General features: G+C 37.1%; 1 protein-coding gene across 2 annotated transcripts in view; it reads left to right on the plus strand.

Annotated features, from left to right (window-relative positions):
• fgd6 (FYVE, RhoGEF and PH domain containing 6) overlaps window positions 1–19,463 on the plus strand; it is a 52,168-nt gene that overhangs the window by 10,827 nt on the left and 21,878 nt on the right. For both annotated transcript variants that reach the window (XM_018092243.2, XM_018092242.2), the window contains exons 2-6: window positions 2,797–5,002; window positions 12,583–12,721; window positions 15,843–15,910; window positions 16,598–16,628; window positions 18,963–19,114. In XM_018092243.2, the coding sequence (XP_017947732.2) occupies window positions 2,797–5,002; window positions 12,583–12,721; window positions 15,843–15,910; window positions 16,598–16,628; window positions 18,963–19,114 (2,596 nt within the window). The remainder of the gene's footprint in view (window positions 1–2,796; window positions 5,003–12,582; window positions 12,722–15,842; window positions 15,911–16,597; window positions 16,629–18,962; window positions 19,115–19,463) is intronic.

A 19,463-nucleotide genomic window follows, 5' to 3' on the forward strand; every position in this document is an offset into this window, starting at 1 on the left:
TTGGTTATAATTTTCATCTGTTTTGCTATTGGGGACCCCCAAATGCATTCCTTTTATGAGCAATGTCACTGAATAAAACAATATGGTATTGCATATCAGAAGATATATTCAAAGAATACTGCTTTACAATACCATTTTAAACTTAGCATGTGCCCATTTTGCAGAGATGATATTTGCTTGAAATAGTTAATGAGACGTTTCTATTGGCAGAGAGTATCCATTTACTTTAACCTCGGGGAAATATTGAATCAGTTGTATGTCACTGAATTGTTAATTATACTTAGCACACTTCTGCCACCTTTGCTGCACAGCCATTCCATACATTTACCATTCTTTCAGTAAGGCGGTAAGCTGTTTTGTGGAGAAGTTGAAGTAGGTTAATGGAAGGTTATAATGAACATTTCTGAGCACTGGTTTACTGGTAATATTGGGCATACAATTATGGGATAGTAACTTTCCCCCAGACTAACCTCAAGCTCTGGTTAACTCTCATTCAAGTAATGAATAGTTATTACAAGTACTTTATTTTTCTGGAGCATAATTGATTGTTCATTGTATTATTAAGGAACCACTAAGGGGCACATTTAGTAATTTTGTGAAAGAATATTCACACTGCCATAGTGGGGTGTACATTGTTAGTATAGTTCAGTTTTGTTCCATCTTTGCATGAGTTTTTTTTCGCAGTGTGTATATAATATATATATATATATATATATATATATATATATATATATATATATATATATATATAATATTGTGATGTATATACTTAGACTGTGGCGTGACACATACATACATACATAGATACTTTCCCATTAAGTGTGTGAGGGGTGGGGTGGGGGAATCTCTGATAACACATTACACACTTGAATCCGTGAACACCACTGCTCACTCCATGATCTGATCTTCTGCTATAAAGGGTGTAAAGGTCCCCATACACGGGCCGATTCTAGCTGCCGATATCGGTCCCTTGTATGACCCCCGTGTATGGGGACTACCGACGGGCCTGCCCGACTGACATATGGCCTGAAATCGGCCAGATCTCAATCGGGCAAGTTAGAAAATCTGGTCAGACAGGGGACCGCATCGGCTCGTTCATGTGGTCCCCGGACCGACTTTGCCTAGGCCCGTCATTATAATTAGATCGTTTGGCCCCAGGGCCAAATGATTGAATTAGCCTGTATTCTCCCGATCGCCTGTAGGTTCTTAAGGTGTATGGGCACCTTAAGAGGTTATGTAATAAAGGACACTGAGTTTGCCTAGGAGTAGTAATCCATAGCAACCAATCAGCAAGTAGAATTTACAAGTCACCTGTTCAAAAGCAAACATCTTATTTATTGCTGCAGGTTACGGCTTCTGGGCAAACATAGTGCCTTTTATTACATATGGGGGGTAAAGAGTAAAAAGCAATTGAAAAAGAAAGATAGGGATAAAAGAAGAGAGGGGTTACAAAGAGTAAGGACAAAGAAATATAACAGGGGGTATAATGAGAAAACCTGGGGAAGAAAAAAGAAAGGTGTGGAGAGATTGAAATAAAATGCGCAGAAGCCCATGGGCATATTGAAGCCCACTGAGCAAACAAAGTACAAAGCTGTTATAAAGTGGTGAGAACAAGGAAAGCTATGCTGAGTTTTTTCTCAAGCAGAACATAATGGCTTTAGTCTGACTGTGTGCTTGCTCAGAATGTAAATGTTAGCTTCTTGAAGAGTGTACAAAGTACATGTCTGCATACAGCTAGCCAGAAAAACAGTTACCTAGAGACCTGATGAAATGTAAAACTGTAAGTCGCATCTTGCGTATTGCACAGAGATATTCTAGTGGACTACAGGCTGGACTGCTACCTGTTTAGAATTAGAAAAAGTGGTACTGATGCCAGTGTTATTAGTAGGAAAGAAATACATCCTTTGTTTTTTTACAACCCTGGGCATAGTGGATAGTTAGGCTGTGCCAAAAACTTTGATAAGAGCAATGTAGCCCATGCATCATTATCCCATTGGCTACATCTGCTGCATTAAAGATCATTAAAGATGTTAAAATGCTATTGCTTCATGTAAAGTCCTTACAGATGCCACTCTCTGTCTTTGATTTGCTTTTGTTTCAGTCTGCTGCACTGCTTGTTTCTATTTCAGCTTCTAAAACTGAGAAAAAGAAAAGAAGCTAGAGCAACATCAGTTTCTATATGTACTCCTCACACTGCCATGTACATCATATTATTGCTTTGTAGCAACCAATGTTTCCTCTAAGCTGCACTCTCAGATTTTAAGGCCACCGCACAACAAATCACACAAAATATTGCATTTATTATGGCCTGAGCAGTTTTTTAAAATATGCACATAAGTTTTTCAATTTGTTTTTGCGCCACATAGGCAGCGACCAATTTAAATAAGGGCCACTAACATATATCTATATCCTCCAACATGAATGCAAGACATTTTGTTCTAAATCTTTTATATGCACATTCCATGTCTTGTTTTATTTTTTTGTTTTTTTTTTTGGGGGGGGGGGGGGGGGGAGGCGGTCCACAAATGTAAACACTAGGGAGGTAGGTTCTTGGACAAGAAGTACAATAGATTATGAATATAATGTATGAAATGTACAGTTAACTTCAAATGTATGTGTAGAATATCAAACTTAACTATAGTTTTCCCAGCAGGTAGTTAGCTTTTGGGCATTACATAATACAAATATAAATTTGTACCACTATTTCAGAGTATTTCCCCTTTCAATAATCTTTTGAGATAAGAAATCATCTTTATTGTTAGGACTTGTTATTAATATTGTTATTTTTTATTTTAGAAATTAAGAAGCCTCCTGTTGCCCCTAAACCTAAAAATGTATTGGGACAGAAGCCTAGTCCACCACCAGTTGCGCCAAAGCCAGATGTAAATCTGTCTAGCACCGTACAAGCTCCTAAGAAATCAAAACCAGCAATAGCACCAAAGCCCAAGGTTGTTAAAGAATCCTCTGTGCAAGAAGACGGGCCCGAGTGGACAGAAAAATCACATGTTAAAAGCCTAAATGCATGTAAGGGAAGGAGTTCAGAAGGTGTGAAATGCAAAAAGGAAATAACAAATAATGAAGGTTCTACATATATAATTTCCACCTGTTCGTCCACTTGCGATTGCACTCATAAGCCTCTGAACGGGGAATATTTGTCTAAAACACAAAAAGTAATTGATAGAATTGAAAATCTGGAAAATAAAAAAATGTGTGGGCAACCAGTTCCATGTACAAGACCAAGGAGAAAACCATGCAACCAACCATCAAAAAATTCAAAAACAAATCAAGTTCTACTTAAGAGTGAGGTGGAAATCAGTAAAGATAATATATCTCACAATGCCTTTCCAAACGGACATGCATATCAACAAAACAACTGTGATTATATTTGTAAGAGTGCCAGTTGCGTTCTCAGTAGAGATACTTCTAAGGTCAATCAATGTGGAAGCTCTGCTCCTAGCTCTGAGATATGGCCAAATCATATGGCTGGTCATAACAAATCAGAAGCTGATAGTTCCTCCAGTCCTGTTCAAGGTGTTTTACCTTTTTGTCCTGATTCAAACTTCATGAAAAATAAATACAGTAATGGTGATTTTCTTGCTGATGAATCTTCAACTACAGAAAATAATAAAACATCCCTAGTAAGAGCACAACCTCCACAAAAAGTACTTCCTGTTCCTAAACCAAGGAAGGTACGGACACCATGTTTAGTACGGCAGGATTGTATTGAGAGCCCCTCAGAATTTACAGAAGACTCTGTTTCCCTGTCTATAAATTCAGCAGGACTTTTTGAATGTAGATTAAAAGACACTGAACAACCCAGAACACCCAAGGATCTTCCTAACAAATGCAAAGAAATTATTCCTCAAGAACCAGTGAGTGAAAATCTTATTGCAACTAAATCAGACAAATGCAGTAAAATTGAAAATGGTACTTCTGCTGAGAATTCAGATTTTTTAATATCAAAATCAAATAAAGAGACAAGGCTACCATTATATACAGAAGAAAGTAACTTTGTACGGTGTAGTTCTCTATCAATGAGTCTACCCAAACAGCTAAAGTTGATTTACGAAAAGCAGCTACCTGTAAAAAAGTGCTCTGATGATGTTAGTGAAAAAACAAGTACTAATGACCTACCAGAAAATTCACCAAGGATAGCTCCAAAAAAGCCACAAAGGCATAGCTTACCTGCATCTGGTCTGCTAAAAAAAGCTGCTTCTGAAGAAAGACTTAATCAGTCTTGTGATAAGTTGCTTTCAGAAGTCAATGACTTTGTAACAGAACAAGATGCATCATTATGTAGTGTTTCAAAGCATGCCTCTGAAAAACCAGCATGGAAGCTGCCTCACCCCATTTTACCATTTTTAGGAAGTCCAGAATCATTAAAAGTTTCTTCAAGTTGTGACACTGACGTTAATCAAGTCACCAAGCCTAGGGCTAAATCTTTGTCTTCTGTTGATATGGAAAAAATAGAAAGAAGGAAAACAGAAAGCCCTAAAAAAGGCCCATTAAGGAAGCTGCTGAACATGAAGTTGTCAGTTTGTGTAATAAAGAGCGACTTTCAGAAATTTCTTTGTAGAGGTAGCCAGTCCCCAGACAGTACTATAAATAATGAACATTGTTCTACAGAAAGCTCAACATTCCTTGACTTCAGTAACAAGTCAAGACCAACAAAGGCACATTCTGCTGATTCTTGCAGTCCTTCATGCCAGAAAAAAAGGAAGAGACATAGAAGCGAGGGCAATGTTGTAAAAAACCATACTTCTTTGTCTCTAGAAGAAGAGGTTACTTTAAGACAGATGCCACAAATAATATCTTCAAATCATTTTTCAAGTGATGTCCTTCCAGATTATGAAAATGTCCGCCACTATGAAGAAATCCCAGAATATGAAAATTTACCATATGCTCTGGTATTGGATAAAAGTGAATGTGATCCAGCTATTTATGAAGTAGAAGACCCAAACCAACCCACAATTTATTCATTGCACAAGAATGCATATCAAAGGTAAATCTCTTCTTCAGTTTATCATGTTATTGAAATATATTATATATATATATATATATATATATATATATAATATATATATATATATATAATATAATATGCAGCAGAAGCCGGCACTCACATGTAAAGCTAGTAAATGTGCCTGGGTGCAGTCCCAACGAAATGTTTACAGGTGCTTGGAGAAAGGTACCGCTCACACAGGTCTTAGGTTCAGTGTTGAAGTTTTATTGTAGAGGCAAGAGAGCTGCAACACCAGCCTTTGTCAAAGTTACAAATACAAGTGAGCAGAAACCTTAAAACATATTTAAATAATAACAAGAAAAAGTGGGAGAATACACTATGACACCTTGCAACTGAAAATATTGGTAATATGGGAAATAAAGTAAACCCAGTGTGCCTGCGTGATAAGATTGGGATAGGTGATTTTATGACCAGCGCTATAAAATCACCTATCCCAATCTTATCACGCAGTCGCACTGGGTTTACTTTATTTCCTATATATATATATATATATATATATATATATATATATATATATATAAAAGTTAGGAACCACTGGCACTCACGTGTAAATCACTAAAATTGCCTGGGTGCAGTCATCAAAACAGAAGTTGAACATGAAGAAGCCGCTCTCGCAGGTCTTATGTACAAAATAAAAGATTTTGTACATGGCGGGCAACTGGCGGGAAAATACAGACAAAAAATTTTCCCGCCAGTTGCTGTATTTATGGTTTGTATTCACATTGTGTTGTAACTTTGAGAAAGGCTGAGGTGTTCAGCCGAAACGTCAGTTCACCATTTAAATAAATAGAATCTTTTATTTTGTACATAAGACCTGCGAGAGCGGCTTCTTCATGTTCAACTTATATATATATATATATATATATATATATATATAGCAAGAACAAACGGAGCACACCCTATTGAAATTCAAATGGCCAGGGTGCTGGCTAAAAAATATAAAGCAAGAAAAAAGAGCTGCACTCACCAGGACTTGGCAAAAATATAGTAAGTTTATTTAAGCAAAGAGATCCAACGTTTCGAGCACTAACTGTGCTCTTCCTCAGGTTTTTTCCCTGAGGAAGAGCACAGTTAGTGCTCGAAACGTTGGATCTCTTTGCTTAAATAAACTTACTATATTTTTGCCAAGTCCTGGTGAGTGCAGCTCTTTTTTCTTGCTATATATATATATATATATATATATATATATATATATATATATATATATATATATACACACACACAAAGAAAAACATTTTAAATTTGAGCATGACCCTGGTGTATAAAAGTCATGTCAACACTTTTCCAATAGAATAATCCCTTGATACTGTTGTTTTGTGGAGGTCTATCAGTTGATGGATGATACAATTGTCATATTTTTATATGACACCTGTAGCCTACACTTTACACACTGTAAAATGCATATGGTTAATAATTATCCTAAGTATACAATGCAACCCCCATTTTCTGTTTTTTAAGGGACCAGAAAAACCGATCTGTAAAAAAATTAAAAAATCTGTAAAAATGAAAAATCAGGTTATGTAAAATTGAGGTTTTGCTGCACATTGCAAGTTTAGCTATCATCATTGTGGTATGCTGTTTTTATGTTTGTTGAGGTGTGCCTCACCTTTTAATTCTTGGTCTCAAGTGATCCCCTGGACCTGTGACTATAGTACACTTTCTCCATTTAAAATTTAAAAAATACCTTATTTGATAGGGTATAAACTCTTAGAGCTCTGCACTTCTGCATAGTGGGATTGTCGGTTAAAAAAAAAAAAAATACAGGTATGGGATCCCTTATCCGGAAACCCGTTATTCAGAAAGCTCCGAATTACGGAAAGCCCGTCTCCTATAGACTCCATTTTAATCAAATAATTCAGAATTTTTAAACTGATTTCCTTTTTCTCTGTAATAATAAATCAGTACCTGTAATTAATCCCAACCAAGATATCAATAATCCTTATTGGATGCAAAACAATCCTATTGGGTTTATTTAATATTTTATTGATTTTTTTAGTATACTTAAGGTATGGAGATCCAAATTATGGAAAGACCCCTTATCCGGAATCCCCATGGTCCCGAGCATTCTGGATAATGGGTCCTATACCTGTGTGTGTGTGTGTGTGTGTGTGTATTTAGGTACAGAAAACAAACTTGATAGATAACATTTGTTGTTTCTTTTGTAACAAGTAATGTTGTAGTACATCATGTTTGTCATTTTCCCCAGGACTGATCAGTGGTGCAAGCCCTACTCCTTAAATTGTTTATTCATGGTGCCATAGGTTATTTTTTCTTTTTAAACCTTTGTTTGGCTATTTTTTAAAAAGCACAATTAATTCTGTCAAAGATTAATTGGCCTTCACTTGCCAATCCTGATGACGATCCTATGTGGATTGAAACGCATAGATAGTTTTGTTTAAATAAACAGTCATTTTTTTGGATATTCATGCCGTGAGTGCTTTCTATAGACTGTATGTACTGTATGTATGTATGTATGTGTGTGTGTATATATATATATATATATATATATATATATATATGCAAGAAAGTAAGCTGCACACACCAGGACTTGACAAAAAATAAATTTATTTAAGAAAAGAGATCCAACATTTCGAGCACTAACTGTGCTCTTCCTCCCTGAGGAAGAGCACATAGGGCCTTTTATATATATATATATATATATATATATATATATATATATATATATATATATATATATATATATATTACATACATATATATTACATACATATTTACAAGAAAAAACAGTGCATACAGCTATATGCTTACTTTACCGTGCACCTGGGTAGTAAATTTGGAAGTGTGCCACACTGTGACCATTCAAATATTTTTGTGGGAGGGCAGTATGTGTTAGTGCACCTTTTCTACATAAGCTCAGCTGAGTGAACTCATGTCGAAAAGGAGGGAGTATATTTTCTCTTATCTCTTATATACCATATTTACTATAACCAATACTAATTTGCTGTCAACAATGTCCCCTCTAATTTTCTTTTAGGCCGGTTCAAGTAAGTTTCAAATGACGCATCATGTCTCCTGCGAGCCTGGGTGCATTTGCACCCCCGCAGCCCACTCTTTACGCCACTGTACTAAGCCACTTAAAAATAGTTTTAATATATGACATGATTCAAATGCCATACTATATGCATATTTGGCTGCTGATTATGAGGGCCCCGTCCTCCAAACCTTGAATGATGATCTGTTAAGTACAAGTGTTTTGTAACTGCTCATCCTGCTTTGCCTTCCTTCACCTCCCAGTAGCCAACATTGTTCTCAGCTGCATTCACCCAACCCAAAAGGGCTCTTCTGCAGTCTAAGGGCTCTGGCACACGGGGGAGATTAGTCGCCCGCGATTAACTCCCTGTTCGCGGGCGACTAATCTCCCCGAGTTGCCTACCCCTGCCATCCCACCGGCGAACATGTAAGTCGCCGGCGGGATGGCAGACGCGGCGGGGCGATTTCCGGAAATCGCTGAAAAAGACTCGCGAGTCTTTTTCGGCGATTTGCGCGAAATCGCGCCGCCGCGTCTGCCATCCCGCCGGCGACTTACATGTTCGCCGGTGGGATGGCAGGGGTAGGCAACTCGGGGAGATTAGTCGCCCGCGAACAGGGAGTTAATCGCGGGCGACTAATCTCCCCCGTGTGCCAGAGCCCTTAGACTGCAGAAGAGCCCTTTTGGGTTGCGCGAAATCGCGCCGCCGCGTCTGCCATCCCGCCGGCGACTTACATGTTCGCCGGTGGGATGGCAGGGGTAGGCAACTCGGGGAGATTAGTCGCCCGCGAACAGGGAGTTAATCGCGGGCGACTAATCTCCCCCGTGTGCCAGAGCCCTAAAGGGAAGCTGAGCACTACCTTGTATCTATAATTAATTACATTAAAGGAGAAGGAAATGTATAATCACAGGGGTATGCCAAATGTTAGACTCCTCCTAATGATCATAACTTTCTTTCTACTTTGAGACATTTTATGCAAAAATTTACTAATACATGCCCTCCTTTAAACTAAACAGGGATTGCGTGTCTATATATTGCAATATATTGAAACTGGACAGCTATGCCAGTCATCCCTATTTTGGTTATCTTTCATGCTTTTCACTCCACTCATGCCAGTTCTAAACTCATAGTTATAGTATATGTGTAGTACAGTGGTTCTCAACCTTCCTAATGCCGCGACCCTTTAATACAGTTCCTCGTGTTGTGGTGACCCACAACCATAAAATTATTCCTAAGACCTATGTGTTTTCTGATGATCTTAGGCGACCCCTGTGAAATGGTCATTCAACCCCCAAAGGGGTCCCGACCCACAGGTTGAGTAAAGTACTATGCTGCATCTACTGTTAAAGGATGTTAATGCTGCCAGTGAGTAGCAGCATATACCTCATTGCCAGGAATTTTGTTAGTATTTACTGTTGCATAAAATGCATACAATCCCATTAACTTTTTCCAGTATTTAAAGTGAGTATTAATTGTGTTCCTTGTATTCTTTAAACTGTAGTGAGATCTGGTCATTGGAGGTGTACATCAGTCTGCTGCACGAGGCATAGCTGTCTGACCACTCCTAGAATGGCCTATCTCTTAGGAAATTGATTTCACCCCAGTGAATCCAGCTGCCGTGTTTTTTATCTTCTGGGTCGTTGCTCCTTTTAGAAAAATAATGCACCAGCCTGAGGAAAAAATAACGCCATACCATAATGTTTCTTCCCTTTCACAGAGCTGTCAGCTATCCTGTTTTTTTCAGGAGCTGCCCAACTTAGACCCATTCCCCCCAGCCTCCCTTCTCTACAAGGAAATTCCCCGTTTTTTTTTTGTTTTTTTTTAATTTTTCCCCTATCCAAGTGCTTCATGCCCATACACACTGAGCATTCAGTTGCATGGAAAAGCCTGTGCGCATGCGCAGTGAGCATTTAATGAGGTGAACAGGGCTTTGCGTGTATGCTCAGTGATGTCATCTGGAACTTCAACAAGCCCAACAAGGTTGCTATGGGTTACTGCTCCTGGGCAAACTTAGTGCCTTTTATTACATAACCCCATATAGTTTTTTTGTCATGAAAAATAGCTAAAAAGACTTCACTCTGCTGCATACTATGTTGTTAGACGTGCCAAGCCAGTATACAAATTGCTTCACTGCAGTATAGAAGTAGCACTATATAAGTAAAACTCTATATAAAACTCTTTGCTGCTCCGGAAGCTTTAGCTTTTTCTTTAGTGCCAGCCTTGTTTTTCTCATTTTGAGGTATAATGTTCAGGAAGCTTGTCAACAATTTCCAAAAACAGTAGTGTGTTTATCAGGACAGACCAGAGCATTATATCAGAAATAGACTGCACAGTGTATCTTCTTTGTGCATTCTTTTAGTAGCATAATAAATTCATACATTCTATTGCTCTTATTTGTTCTGTTTGCCAGTGTTATAATTAACAGTGTAATCAAAGCAGTGGTTAGGTCTAGGAAACCTTTGCTACAAATCAGCCCTTACAATTTATTGGTCACCTAGTTGAAAGCAAGATAAGTTTGAATGGGTTACAAGACCTGGTGCAAATTTTGTGACCTTTATTACAGTTTCCACATAAAATTGACTTTGATTAGATATATAAGACACTATGGGCTAAACTCCATGGGAGATTTTGATCAGATTTTTTGGGTCAGATTTGATCTGATCTTGTCATACAACAGCGTGCAACGCCACGCAACAGCACAAGATTTTGTAAGATCCTTCAAAATGTGTGATCTCCATATGCTGTAATGTAATATTGGATCAAATAAAGTCGGATTAAGTGTTTTGTTCTTGCATCTACATCTGACAGTCAGTGTATTTCAATGAGAAAAAAAGTCTTGTCAGACACCATGAGATTTCCAACAGTGTAGTTGTAGTTTACACATAAGATGTCAGTTGCATTATATTTTAACCAATGTAATTACATCCGACTTGTAGGATGCTATTTGTCAATCCGACACTATCTTACAAAATCTCTCATGGAGTTTAGCCCATATATACCAGCCCCTGGCTTTCCAGATGAAGTTGGAACTATACCTTTTAGCACCCTACTTATAGTCCGCTGGCAAACAAAGGAAACCATAGGTTGTGGGCATGTTGCAGACTTTCAAAGATTTCTTTTTTAAAAATGTCATGCACCATTTCATATTTTGGAGGTCTAAATTAGTTTAACAGATATCCTTAGCTACTTTGGGCGTTCCAAGTCACATCTAGTACTTGCCTGAGATTAAAGCCATAAGCCCACTAAAAAGCCTGACCTCTAATGTCCAAAAAAATAACTTAATAGCACACCTGCCTTGATGTATTTGTGTGTGTTGTGGGTTTATGTGAAGTTTTGCCATGGAATCAGGTCAGAATGGATTAAAGTTAAATTGTCTATTTAATTTATGTTTGTTTTCACAACAAATCCTACCTTTGGATGACCTGCTAAAGTTTCTTATTGCCTGTCTGTGATATAAATCTGTAATTTTAAAACCAAAACACCGGGTTATACAGTATAATTAACATGCAGCGCTGATAATTATTTTTAATACAAACATACGACCCGTTATCCAGAATGCTCGGGAGCAAGGGTATTCCAGATAAGAGGTCTTTCTGTAATTTGGATCTCCATACCATAAGTCTACTAAAGAATCAATAAAACATTAATTAAACCCTATGGGATTGTTTTGCATCCAATAAGGATTATTTATACCTTAGTTGGGATCAATTACAAGCGACTGTTTTATTACTACAGCGAAAAAGGAAATCTGTTTTAAAATTCTGAATTATTTGATTAAAATGGTGTCTATGGGAGCTGGGCATTCCATAATTTGGAGCTTTCTGGATAATGGGTTTCCGGATAAGGGATCCCATACCTGTATTAAAGTAGAGGGTGTTGCTGGGCCTAAAACTTAGTGCTCCTAGGCTATTGGCTCAGTGCCCTACACATTAACTAATTTGTCATCTCTCTTTTTTTCTGGAACACTGAATTAGTCATCTTATGTTTAAGAACAGTTTTGGGAACAAGTGTAATCAATGAAATTATCAGTTGCAGTCAGGGTAAAGGCGCATGGTACATTGTGTCACCTGCACTTATTCTCTTGCAGCATAGATGACCAAATTGCAGGTGTCAATATGAATCGCTTCCAGTAAAATGAATGTTTTGTTGCCTGCACAGGAAGACAGTATGTTTGTGCCCTTACAAACTTAAAGCTTAATTATACAGAGTTCATTCGATCTACTTAAACTACCTGATTTGGTCTGTTTATTTAATGCAGGGGTCCCCTACCATTTTTTACCCGTGAGCAACATTTAAATATGAAAAAAAAAGTAGGGGAACAAAACAAGCATGACAAAAAGTTTCTATGAAGTGACCAATAAGGGCTATGACTGGTTATTTGGTAGCCTGATGTGGACAGGAGGTTCTGTTTGTGCCTCCAAAACTTGCCTCCGAGTCAGGAATGAAAAAATAAATACCTGCTTTGAGGCCACTGGGAGCAACAGCCAAGGGGTTGGTGAGCAACATGTTGCTCAAGAACAACTGGTTGGAGATCACTAATTTAATAAAATGTATTTCTTTGTTGGCCAGTGAGCCGCTACCAGGCTATGCTGATGATGAACTCTGCATTGTTCATTCTGATGAAGAAGAGATTATTAACAGCTCAGATGAAGAGGACTTCAGCTCAGATTCCAGCAGAGTAGATCTTGACCATCCAGAGTACAAACAGGTACAGGTGGTAATTTTTGTGTATTTTATGTGTACCAAGTGCCAAACTCTATTTATTTATAGCCTATTAGAAATCAGAACCATCTATGGTGGTGATAAAGCCTTAACCTGCAAAAGGGTGCTTGCAGTATATTGTAACTGAAGTTTCCATGTCTCTTCCCAAACATAGTAACTTCAGTTTCCATATAGATGGAGCAGCATGGCACTGAGTTGGTCAACCTGCAGCCCTCTAGTGCTTGATAGTTGCAAGTCCCAAAAACCTCTGATAGAGTTACAAAGAGTTGCAGTTCATTGACATCAAGGGGGTGCTTTATCAACAGTCGATTTTGATTTTGTTTTTCTCAATTTAAGTTTTTCTGTGCTTTAAAAAACTCTAATTCAAATTATCGTTCAAAACCTCAAATGTCTAGTATTTATTAAGAGCAAAAAATGTGAATTTAAAAATTCACCATCTAAAAGCTTGAGAGTTTTCTATAGAAGTCAATGGGAGTTGTCGTAGGCAAAGTCAAGCCATATTCTCAAAAAAAATTTTTCGATCTTTAAACTCGAAACTGTAAATTTGAGAGATTTCAGTTTTTTATTCAAATGGGTCTCCTTATTAAAGGGATACTGTCATGATTTTTATGGGGTAATTTTTATTTCTAAATTACACTGTTTACATAGCAAATAATTAACTCTACCATTTAAAATTTTATTCTTGAACCAACAAATGTATTTTTTTTAGCTGTAACATTGGTGTGTAGGCAGCCATCTGAGTGCATTGTGCCTGATTCTGAGCTTTTTAGAAAAACAAACTCAAATTCACACACTCGAAAATTAATAAATAAGTGCCTTACATTGCACATACCTGTACTTATATTCTGCTAATGTCAGCATGTTAGGCAATATATACTTGGGACATTTAATTTTCTGTGCTTCCAACATAAATGTGTTTTAGGTCTCAGTAACTGCATATCATGTATGGGGTATCTACTTAAAATCGGGAACTGATTTTGGGCATATTGTGGGCACCTATGGACAAAGCGAGCTCAAAGTAAACGCCACAGAGAGCCCTTAGACAGGCATGTGGCACCTTGTTGCCTTACCTGACATGGCAAAGCATCAATAATGCATATAAAGTGTCCATTATTATTAAGTTGTAATTGATATAGGGGGTGGGGCAATCTGTCCCATCTGCAGCAGAAAATGCAACCATATTCCAACCAACTAATCTGTATTTAGAATAAAATCATCTTTCTGTTGCCTTTATTCAATTTCCCCCTTCTTTTTGTTTAATTTCTCTTTCAGTAAATACAAATAACTTAAAGATGATCCTTTTGTTGATAAAGGAAAGATTTATTTTTCACAGTGTACAAAGAATGTTCAATTTCACCAAAGAAATCTTGGAGCATTGCATTGTGAAGTGCAGCTGACAGCTGTATTTATTTATTAATTATTTGGCTCACTCACTACAGGACTCAGATTTTTAATACAGTGTTGTGCAAATAGCCTTCTTTTTCTTATAAATATATAATCAGACACTATCTGATTAATCAGACATGCAGATGTAGAGTAATCACCTGAGACGTATAGGGTGTTGTGGAAAAGGAATAAGGAATAAAGAAGATTACGGGGGGATTTATTAACATTTGGATTTATGTGGCTGTATATTTTTTTTCTAAACCACTACTGAACTCATTTCCACAAATTCAAAATTTTGAATTGATAAAGCACGAATGAAGAACTGTTTTGTATTCTCACTCAAAAGCCAGCATCAAAAAAACAGAACCTCTAAAACCATGAAGCAAAGAAACCTCTTAAAGGGGACATCTACCATTGACTTCTACATCTTAGCTGGTGTATATTTGCATTCGGAATTGTCAGCGTTTTGTCACAAAAGAAATTGAGACAAATTTGTGGTTTTTTTCTGTGACAAAATTGAGTTTTCAGCAACAAAAACTCTGGCCCTGGGTTTTCCAAATAAGGGTGTGTTTCGGTCACATCACCATATGTTAGGTCTACTAAAAATGTGTTATATAAAAATTGTTTTTCCCCAACAGCTAACAGAACTCCAGATTGGGAAACAATAGTATTATTTTAAAAATCCACACTTGTAAGTGATCTGCACCCCACACTGGGAGGGAGTGGTAGGACTATTTTCTCTATCCTCTGTTAGATTATACCTCCATATAACAATATTTATGTGTTTAAAGTGCCCTTTAAACATTTAAAAAACCCAGTAAGATTATTTTGCAACCAGTATGTGATTATGCAAGCTCAGTTAGGATCAAGTACACGTTAGTTCACCTATACAAGGGGAGGTTCACCTATTACTTAACTTTTATTATTATGTAGGCATTCATCTTCTAAGCCATTTGTTTTCCTTTGTCATTTGTTTGTGTTTTTTTTAATTAGCAGCTCTCCCGTGTGGAATTTCAGCAGCTATCTGGTTGCTGTTGTCCAGTTTACACTAGCAACCAGGCAGTGGTTTAAATAAAGTTTGAAAGATGAACAGGAGAGGGTCTGAAAAGAATGACAAGTAATTACAGAGCTATAGATTTCCAGCTGCTGGGGTTAGTGACCCTCATCTGACAGTTGAAGAAGATAAAGAATTTCAAAACTATAGAAAAAAATAATAAAGACCAATTGAAAAGTTGTCAAGAATAGGACATTCTATGACATACTAAAAGTTAACTTAAGGGGAACAAATTGACTCAAGTGGGTGAAGGTCATCCTGTAATCCTGAGCTTTCTGGATGAGAGATATTTCCCCTGTAAAGGTATCTGACCCCTTATACAGAAACCCATTATCTAGAAAGTTCCGAATTACGGAAAGGCTATCTCCCATAGACTCCATGTTAATAAAATAATTCACATTTTTAAAAATGGTTTCCTTTTTCTCTGTAATAATAAAACAGTACCTTGTACTTGATCCCAACTAAGATAGAATGAATCCTTATTGGAGCCAAACAATGCTTTTGGGTTTAATTACTGTTTAAATAATTTTTTAGTAGACTTAAGGTAGGAGATCTGAATTATGGAAACCCCAGGTCCTGAGCATTCTGGATAATTGGTCCCATACCTGTACTATAAATGCTTTAATATTGTATGTTGAATTTATAAAATTTGTAATGTTACTTTCAGAAGAGCAGAGCCGCACAGAAGACTAAAACTTATCATATTGCCAAGGAAATCATGAGCTCAGAGAAAGTGTAAGTATTTACACGGAGACAAAAAAATGATGGATACCTTTAAAACAACCATTCTACCATATTGAAATATATAACACAGACATACAATGGTTAATGGTTTTAGAGGCTTGCATCTGCACTATAAACTTATAGCATAATGTTTCCCATCCTTGTTTCACCAAGGTCTGACATAATTATCATAGTCAACACCCAGGCATACCACCACTGAACTTACAGTAAGGATATCTGCAAACAAAAAAACATAAGCACTGACTTTGAAAGGTCAGTAGAATGCAACTGCAACATTATCATCTGCAAAGGATATTCATTTGGAAGTATCACAGGTTAAAAGAATGAGGCAAAGGAAGAACTAGGTGCTCATAATGTGCTTTTTTCCACGTTTTGAGCCTAACAGGCAAATACATGTATTCATATATTGGCATGTATGCCTAGCTTTAATCATTCTAACATTCACTACTCATATGCTGAGCCAGATTCACTTAAAAATGAAAAAATCTTATAATTTTTAACTCCTCTGTAAATCATGGGAACATTATGTGCTTTTTTTTTTCTTCTCAAATTGAACCAAGCCCATTATATGCTATGTTGCATTTCAGAAATGTTTGCATTTGCATAAAAGTAAAAATACAAATATTTTATCACTAGCTCTTGTTATATTAGTTTAATAATTCTCTGCTTGTTCATCAGGTTTGTTGATGCCCTTAAGCTGTTGCATATTGTAAGTATCTGTTTTGAAGAATGTGCATTTTTCTATGTAGTGTTTGTAATATTTACTTTCATATAGGTGATAGCAATGCTATGCCTTTGTGAATGTAGAGTTCCTCTTTCCAATTTTTGAAAGATTTGTGTGTCCTAAGACTGGAAAGTCTGGGCTTTAAAAAAATATGTTGAAAACTAATTTTGGTGTGACCAGGCCAAAAACCGGCATCTAGCAAATGTCATAGGGCGCCTGTAAGATGCTCAAGAATCAATACTTTATATAGGGCCTGTGTGGGGCTTTTTTAGGCCAGGGTCTAATTTGATGATTATTCCAAACATCAATATGTATATTCTTTCCCACCTTTAAACTGTTGTCTCTTTTTTCCAATTTTCGAGAATAAAATATTCTCTCTTATAGTCTCCTTTAAATTACAAAAGTCCTTATGAGTAGGACCCTCTTTAAACATATGCCAGTTAATGTAGCCTTACATACAGTGCTGCATAATATGTTGGTGCTTTATAAATAGTAATTATAATGTATTCTGGATAATACGTGCTTTAATTGCCATTTTACAAGAATAAGATGTACACCTGTTCCAAAGTCGGTTACATTCAATCCACTGTATTGTAGTTTCATGCAACTAAATTATAAGGGAATGTTTAAAAAAAAAAAAACCAACAAAAAAAACCTTAATTATCATAGTTTTTTTATTGTAGTACAGAAGAGAAGATGTTTATACACAATATAATGCTTTTTCTTAAATACAAATTGCTCTGGTAAGGTCTTGAGGTTTTGGGCTGCAGGATTGCAAGCAAAGTGTTCTTGCAGGAAATAAGTACTAATGAAAGGCTAGCCATGGATCTTTCCTGTTTTTCAGGAAACCATGAATTTTTTTTCTTTTCGCCCGCAGAAAGCACCATCAGAACTATTTTTACATACACATTTTCCTGCTGGCACTGACTTGAGTTAGAGAGGAGGTGGAACCCTGGCAGTGCAAAGAACCTTTTTCCCGTTGTGGGGGGGGGGGGGTATAAGAGTTGATTATGCATACACTGAATATCTGTAACAATTGTTGAATCATACACTATGTCCTTCATACTTTTATCTGGATTTTTTTCTCACCAAGGGGCCCATATGATGCTTGAGCCCCCAGATAGATGTTCTGTTTATATGGTATATGTGCAGGGATTTCTTACTTTGTAAAGTGTTTCTCTGCACTTTATTGCTTTATGTCCAATAACGTTAAATATATAGGTAATTATGCACTGCTTTTATAAAATACAAGGATATGCCCTTTTATACAGGTTATGGACTGCTGATGTGATATTTACTATTCTCATTTTTAGGAAGCAGAGAGGGTCATAACACAAGTGAAATCTCTAAGCACTGATATGGACTGATGAGGTCACTTTCAACTCGAGAAATCATAAAGGAAACCCAGCGTGAGTGAAGGAACTCATGTGGGTTTCGGGTAAAAAAGAACCTTGTTAGTTAAGATATTTTTTCCAGAGTAGATTTTCTTATATAAAAAAGGTTTGGCAGCTAGCAAGGTTTTTTTTTCCCCCAAAACCCTGAGTGAGTTCCTTAACTTACCAGGGTTTCCTTTATGATATGATTCATAAGTCTATCCCTAAGCCAGTGATCCCCAACCAGTGGCTCGGGGGCAACATGTTGCTCCCCAACCCCTTGGATGTTGCTCTCAGTGCCCCCAAACCAGGTAGTTATTTTTGAATTCCTGACTTGGGCGCAAGTTTTGGTTGAATAAAAACAAGATTTACTACCAAATAAAGCCCCTGTAAGCTGATAGTGTGCATGGAGGCTGCCTAATAGCCAATCTTAGCCCTTATTTGGCTCCTCCATGAACTTTATGATGCTTGTGTTGCTCTCCAAGTCTTTTTATATTACACTGTGGCTCACGTGTAAGAAAGGTTGGGGACCCCTGCCCTAAGCATATATGGCTCATTCTGAACTGCTAGCTCAGGAAGGCCTACTAAAATTTGTATTATGAGAATAAATTGTAGTATCTCCAAACATTTAAAAGTAAAAAATCAGGACATTTTAGGTTCAATCTGCCCAAGTCCAGCTATGCCCATACTCACTTCCCTGATCCATCCAAACAATACCTACTTTTATTTAAAGTCAACCCCTTTTGAAGTGTGAGATACAAGACTGTTTAGCCTAAATAATGACAACTGGGGGTGTGTGTTTTGTATTAAATAGATTGCATGTTATATTATAGGTTTTAGTGGCCAAACTCATTTTATTTATCTCACTGAAGTGAACTGTATTCCCCTTGTAAATTAAATTAATTGTCTTGAGGAGATTTCTTTACTGTTCTTGATATTGTTGCAGGATTTCCGTTGTGCTGTGGCTCAGGCCCCCAGGCAATTTGGGAAGCCGGTTATTGAGGAGAAGATACTGAATCAGATCCTGTATTATCTCCCTCAGCTGTATGAGCTCAACAGGGATGTGCTAAGAGAGCTTGAGGAACGGATGTCCCAGTGGTACTGTGCAGAAAATTTACTAAGCCAATTCGGCCCTTTTTATGTCACAGTCCTGAGAACAAGTATCTGAATTCTGAAGCATTCACCCCCTAACAGAGTGTACTTCACACACTGCATAAAGTCTTGAAGGAACAATGAATACTTATTATACACCACTGCTTCTCAGTCAGAGGAACCTGGCAGAAAAACCCGGTGGGAGATGAATTGGGTTGTAGCAGCATTAAATTACTGTGGTATCATACTTTCAATAAGGCTGGTCTTGTCCAGCATAAAAGGTCTTAAGTTACAGAGTACTATAAATCCAATTAAATCAATTTTAATTCCAGTCTGAAAGACAGCATATTTTTAA

Source organism: Xenopus tropicalis, chromosome 3, assembly GCF_000004195.4.
Source record: "Xenopus tropicalis strain Nigerian chromosome 3, UCB_Xtro_10.0, whole genome shotgun sequence".
Lineage (NCBI taxonomy): Eukaryota > Metazoa > Chordata > Amphibia > Anura > Pipidae > Xenopus > Xenopus tropicalis.